Source organism: Lathyrus oleraceus, chromosome 5 (assembly GCF_024323335.1).
Source record: "Lathyrus oleraceus cultivar Zhongwan6 chromosome 5, CAAS_Psat_ZW6_1.0, whole genome shotgun sequence".
Lineage (NCBI taxonomy): Eukaryota > Viridiplantae > Streptophyta > Magnoliopsida > Fabales > Fabaceae > Lathyrus > Lathyrus oleraceus.
This window is the reverse complement of record NC_066583.1, coordinates 505,059,654-505,078,880: the sequence shown is the minus strand read 5'-3', so window position 1 is coordinate 505,078,880 and position 19,227 is coordinate 505,059,654. Positions and strand designations below refer to the sequence as shown.

At 35.1% G+C, this 19,227-nt stretch overlaps 1 protein-coding gene and 1 long non-coding RNA gene across 2 annotated transcripts; one reads left to right on the top strand and one right to left on the bottom strand.

The window, feature by feature from the left end:
- Positions 1-2,682: 2,682 nt before the first annotated feature.
- Positions 2,683-18,084, bottom strand: LOC127085817 (uncharacterized). Its single transcript, XR_007789280.1, has 14 exons — positions 16,773-18,084; positions 16,356-16,507; positions 15,477-15,829; positions 14,805-14,950; positions 14,433-14,568; positions 11,391-13,808; positions 10,768-10,824; positions 10,466-10,572; positions 9,119-10,390; positions 7,226-7,282; positions 6,789-7,017; positions 4,038-4,115; positions 3,621-3,772; positions 2,683-3,090 (listed from the first exon to the last, which is right to left on the bottom strand). It is a non-coding gene; the product is annotated as an uncharacterized LOC127085817 (long non-coding RNA).
- Positions 4,770-6,071, top strand: LOC127085816 (ALA-interacting subunit 3). The gene has a single exon (XM_051026369.1). It carries the CDS (start codon positions 4,908-4,910, stop codon positions 5,943-5,945), a length of 1,038 nt encoding a protein of 345 aa, XP_050882326.1. The 5' UTR covers positions 4,770-4,907; the 3' UTR covers positions 5,946-6,071.
- Positions 18,085-19,227: the final 1,143 nt, after the last annotated feature.

Sequence of the window (19,227 nt, the reverse complement as noted above, 5' to 3'; positions counted from 1 at the left end):
ATTAAATGTAATTATTTAGTGTAATTACTTGTATAGCCTTGTAACCTCTATATATTCAAGAAATAACAATGAGAAAGGCAAGAAGCCAATTTTAATGACATGGTATCAGTAGGTTTCGATCAAACCTGTGAGTCTTAGGTTAATCTTGGCTTTATTAAGCGACACCCACTGGGTCGCTCTTGAAATCATCTCGGCAGATCTCGGTAATCTCTTCAAGGCTTACGATTGTGATATCTGGTGCTTACAATCGTTTCTCGGATCCGTTCTTGGCAGTGCTTGCAAGTTGCAATTCCGCTGCTCCTCGTTTGCAAATCGTGTTCAACTATTCTCGTATCGGTATCGACAACTCTTCTTATTTGGCTTGGTCGTATTTTCATCGCTGTTGGCAAGGTTCTGAAATTGGTATTGAAAGAAAGGAAAACAAACAGTGTCGGCAAGGTTTGTGTGGCTACTGTCCAATTCTATTTTGGCAACGTCAATTTTCTGGATGGCTTAAAAAAAAAAAAAAAAAAAAACATTGTTATTACGTGAACCTACACGTTTCCAATTTTTTTCAAGTCATATTTCTTATAAGTAAGGTTGTTTCTATGGCTTCAGAAAAAGAAAAAGATAATTTTTGTGTTCGATTTACCGGCAAAAATTATCCGGCTTGGGAATTTCAGTTCAGAATGTATGTCAAAGGAAAGGGATTATGGAGTCATTTGGACGGTATCTCTATGGCACCGTTACAGACAACCGATTTAGATGCATGGGAAATCAAAGATGCTCAAATTATCACTTGGATTCTTGGTACTATTGATCCTACGATGATTAATAATTTGCGATCTTTTTCTACTGCTCAAGAAATGTGGAACTATTTAAAGCGTATTTACAATCAAGACAATGCAGCCAAACGTTTTCAGTTGGAGCTAGAGATAGCCAATTACAAACAAGGTAATCTGTCAGTTCAGGAATATTATTCCGGTTTTTTGAATTTGTGGACAGAACACTCTGCAATTATACATGTTGATGTTCCCAAGAGTTCTCTTGCGGATGTCCAGGAGGTCTACAACACTAGTAGGCGAGATCAATTTCTTATGAAACTTCGTCCAGAATTTGAAGCTGTCTGAGGTGCTTTGCTCAATAGGAATCCTGTTCCATCCTTGGATACTTGTGTTGGTGAACTTCTTAGGGAGGAACAACGTCTCCTTACTCAAGACACCATGTCTCATGCTGTTGTCACATCTGAGCCTGCGACGGTTGCATATGCTGCCCAGAGTAGAGGAAAGGGTCGTGATATGCGACAAGTCCAATGTTTTTCTTGCAAACAATTTGGACATTTGGCTCGTAGCTGCAGTAAGAAGTTTTGCAACTATTGCAAACAACAGGGTCATATCATCTCTGACTGTCCCACACGTCCTCCCCGACCAGCACCACGTCCAGCTCAAGCATACAATGCCACTACCAACTCTACAGTTGGTCCTCTCAATACCGGTGCCTCTACTGGTGGTGTTCTACAACCTGAAATGATTCAACAAATGGTACTTTCTGCTCTTTCAGCCTTGGGAATTCAGGGTAAGTCTTCTAATGCTTCTCAACCATGGTTTCTTGATTCTGGTGCATCCAATCACATGACGGGTTCCTCTGAATACTTGCAAAATTTACATTCTTATAATGGTGATCAACAAATTCAAATTGCTGATGGTAATAAACTCTCTATCACTGATGTTGGTGACATAAACTCTAACTTTCGTGACGTGCTTGTATCACCCGGACTTGCTTCTAACTTATTGTCGGTTGGTCAATTGGTGGATAACAATTGTAATGTAAATTTTTCTCGTGTTGGTTGTCTTGTGCAGGAGCAGGTGTCGGGGAAGGTGATCGCGAAGGGGCCTAAAGTGGGAAGACTGTTTCCGCTCCAGTTTAGTTCGAGTCATTTATCTTTTACGTGTAATAGTGTTTTGAACTCTTATGAGGATTGGCATAGAAAATTGGGCCATCCAAATTCTGTTGTTTTGTCTCATTTATTTAAAACTGGTTTGTTGGGAAATAAACATGCTTGTTCTACTTCTATTAACTATAAACTATTAGTATAGCAAACATAAAATACAGAGAATTAATTAAATTATGACACAGCATGATGAATCAGCTATCTACTAGTAATACATGGAAGGCGGTTGAAAAGGTTAACCTTAAGTACAAGATTTTCCTAAACAAAGAGCATATTATTTAACAGCAATCATTCTATAACAAATAGAGATAACAGGTTTAGTATAGTGGTGCGGTGTCACAGTGAAGTGAGAAAATCATCAAACCTTCTTGTAGGACTAGCCACTCTCCTCAAGAAAAATCTAATACAGTTTGGGGTTGGGACTCCACAAGTACGTTTCAAAATGAAAACACAATACCACCCACATCACTATAAAAAAAGTAAGTGCCAGAAACGGCTCATTGTATTTGGAAAGTAGCATTTGTGCAGTATTTAGTATTTATAACAAAACAATCACCTTGCATATATTGTAAAAACCAAATGGAAAGAGAAAACACAAGAACATTATTACCTGTAATGACTTTAAGACTGATTTTGATATATTCATGATGTGAGCATACCAAGGTTGTGCTACCTTCCTGCAAAGACTCTGACAATCAAGTAAAACTAACAACCAGAACCAATTCCAATTGGATTGTGCAATAGACCTGATGACAAAAAAACCCATATCGGTCAGTGCAGTTAATATAAGTGCAACTAATGTACTACTGCAAAACTAAGCTACTCTATAGAACCGGGTACATCGATGAGATGGTGAATAAAACCTAGTGTCTATACATAATACAATAGGATGCAAGGCATATCCGTAAAACTCGTGTAGAGCCTTCTCACTCTCAGGGATTGTTAAGTGACAACTTACTTAGGCCCTAAAACTCTAATTCACCTGTAGCAAGTAAAAGCTCCCATACATCAACATGCATGAAAAAGCAGGTACACATTGCTTCTACACTCAAAACCTAAAACTCTTCTGTACAAATCCAGTCAGCACTCCATGAGTATTCTTTCATAGTTAGCCACAAATATTTGCAAACCTCCAATTTCCGAAACATGCACTAACAGCCCTGCAAAAATAGTCCATAATAAGCACACAACCAAACCTCCAACACAAGCGGTTAGCGAACAAGATGACAACATATTAACATAGCAGTTTTAACTGCAGTAGAGTGCTTATTAGTGGGATAATTTAGGGCAGCAAGGTCATCAAGAGAACAAGACATAACAAACTAAAACTGTGTACAGCAAGAAGATCATTCATTCTGCAGTAAGATCAATTCAGAAACTGCAGCAATCCAATGTCAATCAGGACTTCACACCTCATGTTCGACAAACTACTGCACAATACCCTACATAATATAAGTCTCCTACACTACTTCACTCTTCAATTAACGGGATGATCACACAGTTAACAACTCTCTTAATCACTAACATTCAGATTCAAAATAGAAAAATCAAATTGAACCTAAATTAACCACTCATTCTGACTAACTAACAGATTTGCGTTCATTTGCTAACAAATTAATTTGCAGTGAATTTCATATTGCATTTGAGCTGAATTTCTAACAAACTTTGAAACCTATAAATTCAACATTACCTGCAATCCTTAGAGTGATTCATTCTGCATTTTTTTCCACTCTTAAAACTCTCTGGTTTTTTTCACTCTTAAAACCCATCGGCTGATCCACCAGAATTCCCTGTCACTCTGGGAGAAGCAAAAGCAGAAGTCTTCCGCTGACCTCTTAAGCACTGCATAATGGAAGTAAACAAAGTCACAGAGAAGAAGACACGGGCAGATTATTTGATTATATCAGTAGTGAAAGATGTTTATCAGCTTAAACAAAATCAAAATGTGTAAGTAATCACTGCTTGTTCGTTAGCCTTTTAAATTTTTCTGCATGATGGAACATTCTTGATATAGAGTATACACCATATCAGTGAACAACTATACTACTAATCTTCACATGTATAAGCATCAATTTTGTTCACCTGAGGATGATTTATTTTGATTTACCTTCCGTGTTTGTTCATCTTTAGCCCAATTTCTTGCCACAAATAAAAAATCAGCAAATCACATTGAGCAACCTAGAACCTGCATAGATAAGTTAAGATCAAATTTTCATCTCACAACCTATTTACCAAAAAGTTTGTCTTTTAAGTGCTTATGTATAAAAAGTTACATAAAGGTATTAGATTTCATTCTTCGTAATGGCAACAGTGCTACTAAATATTTTTTTAATGGAAGGCACAACTTTAATTCTAAGTTTTTTAATCAATGAAATGTATTAGTTGGGTTTTCTAAATAAATAACAAATTTTCAATTGTTTTATTCAATACCTCTCAAATAGTACCAATCTAGTTTTAAGTTTAATCTTTGAAAGAAACAATTCCTACGTCCTTAGAGCCGCCTGCCGCCTCCTTTACTTCCACCCACCACGCCCTCAACCTACCGGCGCCCATATTGTTAAGAGTCCCACATACATTCAGTACATGAAGAGTAGCAAGTACTGTATTTGTGCAAGAGGGTATGAAGTGAATAGTCCAAGAGTTGTGGAAGCTATATTCTATGAATGTGTTCCAGTTATCATATCAGATAATTTTGTGCCACCCTTTTTCGAGACTTTGGATTGGGAATCATTTAGTGTTGTGGTTTTGGAGAAGGATATACCAAATTTGAAAAATATACTGGTTTCGATACAAGAAAAGAGGTATCTTAGATTGCTTATGAGGGTGAAAAAGGTACAGATAGACAAACTAACCCCAACTTTTTTCCTTTTTTTTCATCATCTTCAGAATTAATCCCATTTTCTACCATATTTTTAATCACATTCATTCATCAAATTTCTCTGCATTTTCATTTTCAGTCACATTGAGTTTCTTTGTTATGGCTATGGAACCTTCATCATCCAGTTCTGGACAAACCAAGAATATTTCCAGGAAACCCAAATATTCTAGACTCTCTCAACAAGAACTTCCTGCATGGCAACCAATTCTAACACCTGGATGGGTCATTTCGATATTTACATTTATAGGACTCGTTTTCATTCCTATTGGGGTTGCTTCATTGTTTGCATCAGAACGTGTAGTTGAAGTTCCGTTACGATGCGATGATCAATGCCTTCCGTCTTTATATAGTCACGATGCAATGACGTGTATAAAAGATGATAGGATTAGCAAAACTTGCGCCGTGAACTTCACTGTTAAGAATAGAATGAAAGCTCCAATCTATGTATATTATCAGCTTGGTAACTTTTACCAGAACCATCGTCAATATGTTACAAATAGAGATGATAAACAACTGAGGAGTAAGGCAGATGCGAATGAAGTGAGCAAATGCCATCCTGAAGACTATACTCCAAATGGTGAACCAATTGTTCCTTGTGGCCTTATTGCGTGGAGTTTGTTTAATGACACATACAGAATTTCAAACAATAATAAGGACTTGGTGATCAACAAAAAGAACATAGCATGGAAAAGTGATCAAAAGGCCAAATTTGGGTCTGATGTTTATCCTAGGAATTTTCAGTCAGGAGGTTTGATTGGGGGTGCTAGACATAATGAGAGCATACCTTTGAGTGAACAGGAAGATCTGATTGTTTGGATGAGAACAGCAGCACTGCCTACTTTCAGAAAATTATACGGGAAGATTGAAGTTGACCTCGATGTTAATGATGAAATAACGATAGTAATCGAGAACAACTATAATACATATCAGTTTGGAGGGAGGAAGAGTGTGGTTCTGTCAACCACAACATGGATTGGTGGAAAAAATGACTTCTTGGGGATTGCATATATTCTTATTGGTGGCCTTTCCTGGTTGTACTCTCTAGTTTTCCTAATTATGTATATGATGAGGCCAAGACCCCTTGGAGATCCAACATACCTGTCTTGGAACAGAAATCATGAATCTAGGAGGCGATGATATAGGATATTTAATCTTAAGAAAGGGTCTGTCATGAGGCTTCTGTAGTTTATGATTCAACTCTAATCTAGATGTATGATATTGATAGATTAGTATGTGGCAAATTATAGGCCATTTTGAGGAGTACTTGCTAATGTTTTATATGTATTTTCATTTAACTTTAGATCCACATAAAAAAAAATACCATGTTAACAATGACCGGAACAAGGCACTCGAAATTTCATATCATGGATTTCAAACTTTTCTTTACGCACTAATTAATAAATTAACCTATACAATACGGACATGGGACACGACAGTGACACGTCAACACCAGTAATAATTTGAAAAAAATAATCAATTGAATGTGGACGTGTCAGTGTCAGGAACCAATACGTGCCTGACATTGGACACACCTTTGATCGAAGGTGTAGATACTACAAATCAATTAACAAATTTATGTGATATAATCTAAAGAAATGCATGAAACTCTATATGAAAAATAACTGGGATGCAGACCAAATTATACTTCCAAATCAAAGGTTCCCTGCATCACTTTCTATTCTCATGGAACCGCTCACCAATTACTATAAATTCAGGAAAAATAAACTGAACAAGTGAACTAAGGCAGCCAAATTTAATATGGAAGAAATATTTAATTTAGACAAAGAATAAGTTCATTTAATCATTGCATAGTTCAAAAAAGACCTGAATAATATCTGAAAAAATGTTCAAGTCAAGACAAGGCTTCACGATTTTATAAAACTTGTACATTAATAAATGAAATCAACGAATGAACCTGAATAATTTGTTGAGCACAAACAAATCAAACCAAATTAAAAGAGGCAAACAGAAGAACATTACCTCTAAGGACCTCAAGACTGACATGGTCATAGCAAAGTGTGGTACCTACAAAGCATCGGACGATCTAGTTAGTTGTGGATTCAAAATAATCTTTAGCTAGTGATGTTGGTTTGATCACACTCTTGGGGTTGAGAACCTTCCTAAGTTTGAACATGACCTCCAAAGATGTATCAATTGTATGCCCTGCAGCATCAACACCTTCATTTGTAACCTCAACGGCTGGCTCTCCCTATCAAATATGACCCAAAAAATATGACCAAAAGAAACAGTGAAATCAAAACACAATACAACCCTTATCAGTATAATATAAAAAAGAAAGTGCGAGAAACTGCTCAATATTTGTTATGGATTTGTGCAGTATTTACTACTTGTAACAAAACAATCACTTTGCATTTATTGTAAAAACCAAATGAAAAGAAGCAATAGAAGAACATTACCTGTAATGACCTCAAGACTCATTTTGATCTATTCATGACAAGAGCGTACATACTTTCCTACAAAGATTCGGACGAACAAGTTAGTTATAATTTTGGAAAATAAAAAGAGTAACATTTTAGAGTAAACAAAAAGACGAAATTATAACAACACATGATGTTATAAGCATAAAAGAGTGACATTGACCTTTATGGGAAGTCTTTGAAGTTCAAGATTTCTGGAGCTCAGAAGCAAGCTCAACCTGTCTGCCTCAAGCCTGACTTTGCAGCCACCTTGAACTTGTGGGGGAGTATTAGTGTATATTCTAGAGTGCCATGTCATCATAACTAACGTGTAGTTAGTTAGTGTGTGTGGTGTAGGTTAAGTCCAGTAGTGGCACAGGTTATGATACCTATATATATCCTATTCACTGTAACAGAATAAAAATATATAACAAACAGAATCAATACATAACAGAATTCAGATCCACTTTCTCTCTCTCTCTCTTTTCTCTCCTTCCTTTCTTTCACTCTAATAAAAATCAATCCACATTACCCCACCATACCTAGGCCTTCTTTTCGTTTTCATCAAGTCCTTTTCATTCAGGTGCAATCACATTAAGCCCGTTATCCGTACATACTCATAGTAAAGTGACCGGTTAGTGATTATGATCTTAAGCATGGGGCTCTGGTACATAAGTTGGTGTAACCCCTTTATTTAACCCAATTTGCAGTTGTGGGGGATTGGATCGTAATCCACCCTACCAAGTTCAGCACCAGATACCTCTGAACCAACCAACAATAGGCATATTCTTATATATATATATATATATATATATATATATATATATATATATATATATATATATATATATATATATATATATATTATATATATATATATATATATATATATATATATATATATATATATATATATATATATATATATATTTTTCTTCTGCATGTTTCGCATATGTCTTTATTTTACTGGGTTAAATGACCGTGTGAGAGTCACCTAGCCCGAATTTTCATATGACTTGAGAACAAAGCAGGAAATATTTTTCTAAGCATGGGACTCTGGTACATAAGTTGGTGTAACCCATTTATTTAACCCAATTTGCAGTTGTGGGGGATTGGATCGTAATTCACCCTACCAAGTTCAGCACCAGATACCTCTGAACCAACCAACAATAGGCATATTCTTATATATATATATATATATATATATATATATATATATATATATATATATATATATATATATATATATATATATATATATATATATATATATATATATATATATATATATATATTTTCTTCTGCATGTTTCGCATATGTCTTTATTTTACTGGGTTAAATGACCGTGTGAGAGTCACCTAGCCCGAATTTTCATATGACTTGAGAACAAAGCAGGAATTTTTTTTGTCATCATTCACTTATTTTCATCGGTCCCCTACGTAGAGCATGCTTAAGCCGGAGCTGACTGCAAGGATAAACTACTTAAGGACTTATTTGGAACAAAAATTGGGGCCACAGCATATGGGGTATCGGGATCGACTCTTATAATCATGAAGCCTACGGTGTTAAGACAATACCGATTTTTAAAAAAAAATTTCCTAAATCTTTTACATCTCGTCATAAACCTGTCTTATAGCCTGAATATTCCAGATGCACTGTTTTCTTTGCTCACAATTTTTTTTGGTAAGATTAAAGAAATGGGAGAAATACGGATACACTACACAGATGACTCGTCAAACACATGTTATTTTATTGAAAGGAAAAGCAAACAACTAAAAACGCACAAAACATACTAAAAATAAAGAAAAACAATAAAAAACGATAAAAATCTCCTCCCGCACTTAAACCGAATATTGTCCCCAATGTTTCGATATGAGATAGGGTAGGAGTAACCTGGAAGAGAGAGAAAGAGAACCATGGGTGATCACCGTACCGTCACCGTCACGAGCATTTACTTTAACAAATATTGTAGACTCGAAGACACGAGGAGGAATTGGGTGAAGGGGGAATAAGGAAACAACAAAATTAAATGAGGGATATTGTTGTTAAGGACAGACGAGGGCATGAGGTTTATAAGGTAACATGCCATATTAGCATAATATCCCCCAGAACCAGAATGGAACATTACCATAGAGAAGTAAGGTCCAAGCGGTTTCTACAAGATGCATATTTTTACGTCCGGCTACCCCATTTTGTGAAGGTGTATGAGGGCAAGATGTTGTATCGAATAAAACTGAGACGATGACAAATCCCTGCAACCAGAATTGAAGGAAAACCACTTCAGCAAATTTGTAAAAATCATAACATATGCAGGATGACTTTTTATCTAAAGTCCAAATAAAAAGATTTTGATAGTCATAGTAGGAAATTACTAGGATCTGAAATGAATTATAAACAATATGCAAATTTTCATGTTGATGTACATAAATATCTATTAAAGACACATTTACCACATATGGATAACAATGACCAGAACAAGGCACTGGAAATTTCATACTATGGATTTCAAACTTCTTTATACAATACGAGCATGGGACACGAGAATGACACGTCAACACCAGTATTAATTTTAAAAGATAAATAATTTGAATGTGGTAAGTCAGTGTCAGAAACAGAAACCAACACGTGTCTGACATTGGACACGCCTTTGATCGGAGGTGTAGGTTCTATAGATTAATTAACAAATTTATGTGACTTAATCTAATGTAATGCATGAAACTCTATATGAAAAATAGTTGGGGTGCATACCGAATTATGCTTCCAAATCAAAGGTTCCCTGCATCACTTTCTATATCTCATGGAAAAGGTCACAAATTATTATAAATTAAGAAAAAATAAATTGAACAAGTGAAGTAAGGCCGCCAGATTTAATATGGAAGAAATATTGAATTTAGACAAAGAACAAGTTCATTTAATCATTGCATAGTTCAAAAAAAACCTGAATAATATCTGAAAAAATGTTCAAGTCAAGAAAAGGCTTCACGTTTTTATAAAACTTGTACATATTAATAAACGAAATCAACGAATGAACCTGAATAATCTGTTGAGCACAAACAAATCAAACCAAATTAAAATAGGCAAACATAAGAACATTACCTCTAAGGGCCTCAAGTCTGACATGATCACAGCAAAAGAAACCAGCATCACTAGCTAAAGGTGTGGTACCTACAAAGTATCGGACGATCAAGTTAGTTATGGATTCAAAATAATCTTTAGCTAGTGATGTTGGTTTGATCATACTCTTGGGATTGAGAACCTTCCTAAGTTGGAAATGACCTTCAAAAATGTACCAATTGTATGCCCTGCAGCATCAACACCTTCATTTGTAACCTCAATTGCTGCTCTCCCTATCAAATATGACCAAAAGAAACAGTGAAATCAAAACACAATACAACCCTTACCCGAATAATATAAAAAAGAAAGTGTCAGAAACAGCCCAATATTTATTATAGATTTGTACAGTATTTACTATTTTGTAACAAAACAATCACTTAGCATACATTCTAAAAATCAAATGAACAGATGTCATAGAAGAACATTACCTTAAATGACCACAAGACTCATTTTGATCTATTCATGACAAGAGCATATATACCTTCCTACAAAGACTCGGACAAACAAGTTAGTTATCACTTCAAAATAATTTTGGGAAATAAAAAGAGCAACATTTTAGAGTAAACAAAAAGACGGAATTATAAAAACGCATGATGTTATAAGCATAAAAGAGTGGCATTGACCTTTATGGGAAGTCTTTTGAAAGAGGAAAAAGAACAAGATACAGTTAGAAAGTCCTACTGAACCAAACATCCTATTTCTAATTACCTTTGGAAGATACCAACAAGTTAAAGTAACTTACTTTCTATGAATGCATTATCTATATTGTGAGAACCAAATCAAAAACGGAAATCACGATTTCAAACAAAATTCAAAGTTTACACTTTACTTGTACAAATTACAAAAGGGCAATAATTGTCTTATATATTACTGTCAAATAAACTTGTTTGAATAATATGTTGGATCCATATACATGAAATTCTGATTTTCAAAAACTGAGTTTGTTTTTCTACATGCAACCTCAAGAGCCAATACCAAACCAAAGCTAAGTTGAAAGCTCTCAAATTTTATATACCCAGTCCCCTCCCCGCCTTTTATTTTCTCTACACACCTTCTCCCATTTCTTTCGCAAGATCTCGTGAGCTTAATAGGCATTATGAAGAACAACTCAAATTTCCAATGTTTTAGCTTCAACTTTCACTAGGGACACCAGAATTTATATTTGAGGCATGACTCCCCACTTCAAACACAGCCTGACACCCAAAGTTTTCAGCCTCTGCCCATTTCTAATGTTTCAGAAGGCCCCCCATGTCAATGAATCTCATTCACTCAGCTCGGTTGAAGACCGGACTGTTAAGCATGGCCAGCAGCTCAAATCAAAGGTAAACTTCCTACCATGCTTTTAAGATGTTGCATTTCCTTTTTGTTTCATCATACTCATGAGCATAGCATGACTTACCAAAGATGTGGTACCTGCAAAAACTCCGACGATCAAGTTAGTTATGAATTCAAAATAATTTTGGTAAATAAAAGAACATACTAATCACAGGCATATCATAACAACTTCACAATTGCACAATCAAATAATAATAATTGAGAAAGATTGTCCATAAAACCATAACAAGGATATATTAAGTCAACCGTGCAATTTTTCTTATAGACGACACAAGAAGAAGATGGCTAATTTTAAATGAACTGTAGCCATGCTGTAGCTTCATTGAAGAAAAACCACTAAAGCAAATTTGTACAAATCAGAAAATATGATATGGAAGTCATACAAAACGGAATCATATTCAGTAACTGCAAAAAATCTGTTTCCTACAATAAACGTTACGTTTTCAACACCGCCATCATGGCTAGTAACTAAACCAACAAGAATTCCACCAAGGGCATTGGAGATTACTGGATCTGAAATGAGTTAAAAACAATTTGCAACTTTTCAAATTGATGTGCATCAATATCTATTAAAGACACGGTTACTACATATGGATAATAATAACCCGGACAAGGCACTTAAAATCTCTATATAATACAATTAACATATAGAATACGGACGCAGGACACGTCGACACCAGTAATAATTTGAAAAAAATGAATAAATTGAATGTAGATTTGGGTCGGTGTCGGACACCGGACATGCCGTTGATAAGAGGTGTGGAGGATGCTTCAGAGCAATTAACAAATTGAATACACTTTCCATCTACTAGAATCACAAATGTATGTGATTTAATCTAATGAAGTGCATGAAACTCAATACGAAGAATAGTTGGGATGGAGACCGGATTATGCTTCCAAATCAAAGGTGATTTGCATCACTTTCGATATCTCATGGAATCGATCACAGATTACTATAAAATCAGCAAAAATGACCTGAACAAGTGAGTAAGGCAATATGGAAGTAATACTGAAATTAGACATTGAACAAGTTCATTTAATCATTGCATTGAAGAAAACTTAAGGCAATATGGAAGAAATACTTAAATTAGACAAAGAACAAGTTCATTTTATCTAATGAAGTGCATGAAACTCAATACGAAAAATGTCACATACACTTGCTCCCTTGGCAGGGCCTGAAACAAAATTCATAATGTTAGTATTATCCTTCACCATTAAATATTTGCATTTATTTCTAGTTACTCCTGGAAAATGCAAACAAGTGTAGTTAGTTGTTTTCTGTTAATAAAATAAAGAAAGCTTAGGAGATTGAACTAAATCAGATTGTTATATTAGAATTTAGATTCACATCATTCATTGATTAATACAACAGCTTCCAACAATTAAAATACAAACCCTATTCAAAATCAAACAATGGAAGAAATAATCTAAAGCAATACAACAGCTTCCAACAATTAAAATACAAACCCTATTCAAAATCAAACAATGGAAGAAATAATCTAAAGCTAAACTCATAAATAATCAAACGATCATTCATGAAGGAATAATTGAAATAGAAACAATATCAAAACATCAACATTAGCATGTATGCATTCTATAGAACATAAACAGACACATGAAAGATATGTGCGAAAGATATGTGCGGAACAAACAATTTAACAGTAAGTACAACGACATAATAGGTATCAACTCTATTATTTTACAATTCACCAAACTCTTCCAAGTTATCCTCCTACAAAATCCACAAAACATTATCAATGTAAGCATTGAAAAGTAAATAAGCTCACTACAAGAAAGCCAACAAAAAGTCATTAAGACGAGTGAAGAAATGTTCAAATAAAAAAAAGGCTTCACATTTTTATTAAAATTGTACATATTCATAGCAAGGGTGTGGTACCTACAATGTCTCCAACGATCAAGTTAATAATGGATTCAAAATAATGTTGGGAAATAAAACAATAAAACCAACAATGCACAATCCAATGATAATAATTGAGAAAGATTAACCATAAGCTTGCTTGGGCAGAGGCTTTTCCCAGTGCTGCAGGTTTGATCACACTCCGAAGATGAACCAACTGCATGCCCTGCAACATCAACGCCTTCATTTGTGACCTCAACTGTTGGCTCTCCATATCTAATATGACCAAAAGAAACAAGTCAATCATGTCATGATCACTCAAGATGCTTGTTGCACTAGTTAAGGCTAAAACAAGTCAGGTGTTACATTACATGTAATCTATACATGGTATAATGATATCAAAATCTACCACCACACTATAAACTATTAGTATAGCAAACATAAAATACAGAGAATTAATTAAATTATGACACAGCATGATGAATCAGCTATCTACTAGTAATACATGGAAGGCGGTTGAAAAGGTTAACCTTAAGTACAAGATTTTCCTAAACAAAGAGCATATTATTTAACAGCAATCATTCTATAGCAAATAGAGATAACAGGTTTAGTATAGTGGTGCGGTGTCACATTGAAGTGAGAAAATCTTCAAACCTTCTTGTAGGACTAGCCACTCTCCTCAAGAAAAATCTAATACAGTTTGGGGTTGGGACTCCACAAGTACGTTTCAAAATGAAAACACAATACCACCCACACCACTATAAAAAAAGTAAGTGCCAGAAACGGCTCATTGTATTTGGAAAGTAGCATTTGTGCAGTATTTAGTATTTATAACAAAACAATCACCTTGCATATATTGTAAAAACCAAATGGAAAGAGAAAACACAAGAACATTATTACCTGTAATGACTTTAAGACTGATTTTGATATATTCATGATGTGAGCATACCAAGGTTGTGCTACCTGCCTGCAAAGACTCTGACAATCAAGTAAAACTAACAACCAGAACCAATTCCAATTGGATTGTGCAATAGACCTGATGACAAAAAAACCCATATCGGTCAGTGCAGTTAATATAAATGCAACTAATGTACTACTGCAAAACTAAGCTACTCTATAGAACCGGGTACATCGATGAGATGGTGAATAAAACCTAGTGTCTATACATAATACAATAAGATGCAAGGCATATCCGTAAAACTCGTGTAGAGCCTTCTCACTCTCAAGGATTGTTAAGTGACAACTTACTTAGGCCCTAAAACTCTAATTCACCTGTAGCAAGTAAAAGCTCCCATACATCAACATGCATGAAAAAGCAGGTACACATTACAAATCCAGTCAGCACTCCATGAGTATTCTTTCATAGTTAGCCACAAATATTTGCAAACCTCCAATTTCCGAAACATGAACTAACAGCCCTGCAAAAATAGTCCATAATAAGCACACAACCAAACCTCCAACACAAGCGGTTAGCGAACAAGATAACAACATATTAACATAGCAGTTTTAACTGCAGTAGAGTGCTTATTAGTGGGATAATTTAGGGCAGCAAGGTCATCAAGAGAACAAGACATAACAAACTAAAACTGTTTACAGCAAGAAGATCATTCATTCTGCAGTAAGATCAATTCAGAAACTGCAGCAATCCAATGTCAATCAGGACTTCACACCTCATGTTCGACAAACTACTGCACAACACCCTACATAATATAAGTCTCCTACACTACTTCACTCTTCAATTAACGGAATGATCACACAGTTAACAACTCTCTTAATCACTAACATTCAGATTCAAAATAGAAAAATCAAATTGAACCTAAATTAACCATTCATTCTAACTAACAGATTTGCGTTCATTTGCTAACAAATTAATTTGCAGTGAATTTCATATTGCATTTGAGCTGAATTTCTAACAAACTTTGAAACCTATAAATTCAACATTACCTGCAATCCTTAGAGTGATTCATTCTGCATTTTTTTTCACTCTTAAAACTCTCTGGTTTTTTTTCTCAGTTTCCTTATCACTCTTCATTCATACAAACGACTTCAAAACCTTCATTCTTCATTGAATCATATAATTGACAAGTCTTCTTTAAGCAGTCATCAATCATTCCACACTTCAACAGTGAAGCATCATTGCACATCAATCCTCCTTTAACAGTGAAACACCATTACCCTCCTCTTGGATTCAGTACAGACTCTTCTGTACAAATCCAGTCAGCACTCCATGAGTATTCTTTCATAGTTAGCCACAAATATTTGCAAACCTCCAATTTCCGAAACATGAACTAACAGCCCTGCAAAAATAGTCCATAATAAGCACACAACCAAACCTCCAACACAAGCGGTTAGCGAACAAGATAACAACATATTAACATAGCAGTTTTAACTGCAGTAGAGTGCTTATTAGTGGGATAATTTAGGGCAGCAAGGTCATCAAGAGAACAAGACATAACAAACTGAAACTGTTTACAGCAAGAAGATCATTCATTTTGCAGTAAGATCAATTCAGAAACTGCAGCAATCCAATGTCAATCAGGACTTCACACCTCATGTTCGACAAACTACTGCACAACACCCTACATAATATAAGTCTCCTACACTACTTCACTCTTCAATTAACGGAATGATCACACAGTTAACAACTCTCTTAATCACTAACATTCAGATTCAAAATAGAAAAATCAAATTGAACCTAAATTAACCACTCATTCTAACTAACAGATTTGCGTTCATTTGCTAACAAATTAATTTGCAGTGAATTTCATATTGCATTTGAGCTGAATTTCTAACAAACTTTGAAACCTATAAATTCAACATTACCTGCAATCCTTAGAGTGATTCATTCTGCATTTTTTTCCACTCTTAAAACTCTCTGGTTTTTTTCACTCTTAAAACCCATCGGCTGATCCACCAGAATTCCCTGTCACTCTGGGAGAAGCAAAAGCAGAAGTCTTCCGCTGACCTCTTAAGAACTGCATAAGGGAAGTAAACAAAGTCACAGAGAAGAAGACACGGGCAGATTATTTGATTATATCAGTAGTGAAAGATGTTTATCAGCTTAAACAAAATCAAAATGTGTAAGTAATCACTGCTTGTTCGTTAGCCTTTTAAATTTTTCTGCATGATGGAACATTCTTGATATAGAGTATACACCATAACAGTGAACAACTATACTACTAATCTTCACATGTATAAGCATCAATTTTGTTCACCTGAGGATGATTTATTTTGATTTACCTTCCGTGTTTGTTCATCTTTAGCCCAATTTCTTGCCACAAATAAAAAATCAGCAAATCACATTGAGCAACCTAGAACCTGCATAGATAAGTTAAGATCAAATTTTCATCTCACAACCTATTTACCAAAAAGTTTGTCTTTTTTAAGTGCTTATGTATAAAAAGTTACATAAAGGTATTAGATTTCATTCTTCGTAATGGCAACAGTGCTACTAAGACTGCGCTGTTTTTGTACTAATAAAGTTTAACCTGGAATTTTAAGAAGCCTCAATATGCATTGTAGCATTATTAGCAACACGCCACATGACATAACAAATGTCATATGGACAAACCTGCTATAAAGTTCCTGGACAGAAATGATGAAATTGAACATAATAGTTACTAAATATTTAAAATTTTAATCCAAGAGTAAAGTTTTGTAAAAGATGTATTCAATAAAAACTTGTTGAGCAATGCAACACAACCTATGTGTAAAATATTATAAGTGGATTTTTTTCTAAATTGTAAAGTGAAAAAGGAAAAAGAACAAGATACGGTTAGGAAGTCATAGTTAACCACACATACTAAATGCCATTCTATTTCTAGTTACTTTACCTGAAGGAGTTTGATGCTACTCATCATGACACAACAATAGTAACAGATGGATGGATTCAAAATAACATTGGGGAAATAAAACAACATACCTAACAGAATCAATTGAAATGAATAAAAAGTTGTTAGTTACTATCTAAATGACATCAAGATTGCGATTTTCCTCTTTCTTTCAGCATCCATGGCTTCTTGAGTGTTGTTGATGAGACGAAACAGTTCTAATCGCATCTCACCAACCTAAATAATTTCATCCATTAACCGTAAGCGTCTTTTCTGCAGTGGCGAGGAAGTATGATGAGGTGACGATAGTGTGATCGTGTGAGGAATCTCATCATGTAAAAACTCTATCTTTCGTTTCTTATTGGGTTTTGGTGCCGCTGGGGGTGACGTAAATGAAATCCGAGAACATGGTGATGAATGTGGTGACGTAAATGAAATCCGAGAACATGGTGATGAATGTGGTGACTCCATCAGAAGAGAACACATCAAAGATTGAGAAAAAGATTATTAGAGAAATGAGAGGTCGAAACAAAGTTGGTGTTATCGTCGTTTGTTTAGAATAGAACTCAGAAAAATTGAGAAGACAGAAAAATTGAGAAGACAGAAAGATTGAGAAACAAGATTATTAGAAAGGATTGAAACAACGTTGACTGTTCGTTGTATTTGTAATGTTTGGTAGCTACTCAATCATTCACAACGTTGACTGTTTGTTGTATTTGTAATGTTTGGTAGCTACTCAATCATTCACGCGGATCAATTAATTTAAGGCGGTGCTAAAAACAGGATTTTTTACCAATATACCCCACATTTTCAATTAATTTCCCAAAATAACCCAGTTTTCAAAAAAATTCCCAATATACCCCACTTTTAGAGGGAGGCGCCAATTGGATTGGCGCCCCCTCTTAAAAATTGCAAGGAGGCGCCAATTGGATTGGCTAGGGCACCTGCCCTAGCCAATCCAATTGACGCCTATGTGTAATTTTTAAGAGGGGGCGCCAATCCAATTGGCGCCTCCCTTAAAAATGCCTCAAATGAAAAAACTTCCAACATGAAAGTTGTAGATATTTTCAAGACAATGAATTTGGATATAAATTTTGCAACATTTGGATTTTTTTTGAGAAAGTTATGGGCAGTTGAAGTTGGACTTCTGAGTTTTTCAACTGTTATCTGACCGATAATGTTTTGTATTATTGCATGTAATTCTTTTAGGAATATGTAATTTTGTCCAACATAACATTTGAATTAGACATCTTAAATTTTCCAATGCACTTGGTCCCACCTCAAAATAATTAAAAATGAGTGAGTTAGGTCCCTGCGAACTTGACCCAAAATTAGGGTTTCTGTCAAAATGACCTATAATGTTTTGAAATTAATGATGAGCTTCCAAGTTTCAAATGGATTTTTGATGAACATGAAAGTTGTTCATATGGCGACTGTTGTTAAAACTTGAATGGAGGCGCCAATTGGATTGGCTAGGGCAGGTGCCCTAGCTTAGGGTAGGTGCCCTAGCCAATCCAATTGGCGCCTATGTGTATGTTTTAAAAGGAGGCGCCAACTCAATTACCGAGTCCCTCATAAAATGCCTTTTTTGTATTATAAATAGATGCGTTGTGTGACCTATTGTTCCACAACTCATATAATCATTTGGCTATCATGTTTGGTGTTCGTCGCCGATACGGTAAGGTGATTTATGCAAGAGACAAACCTCAATTGCTGATGCTGTTTTGGAACATCACCACGTTAGATCAACTGAAGAGGGAGCTGGTTCGATGGTTAGACGGGAAAATACCAGAAGGGGAAAAAATCAGAAGTATTGAGAGACTTGACAGTATCTTTGGTTGGGTGCGAATGAGGACTGATAAGGA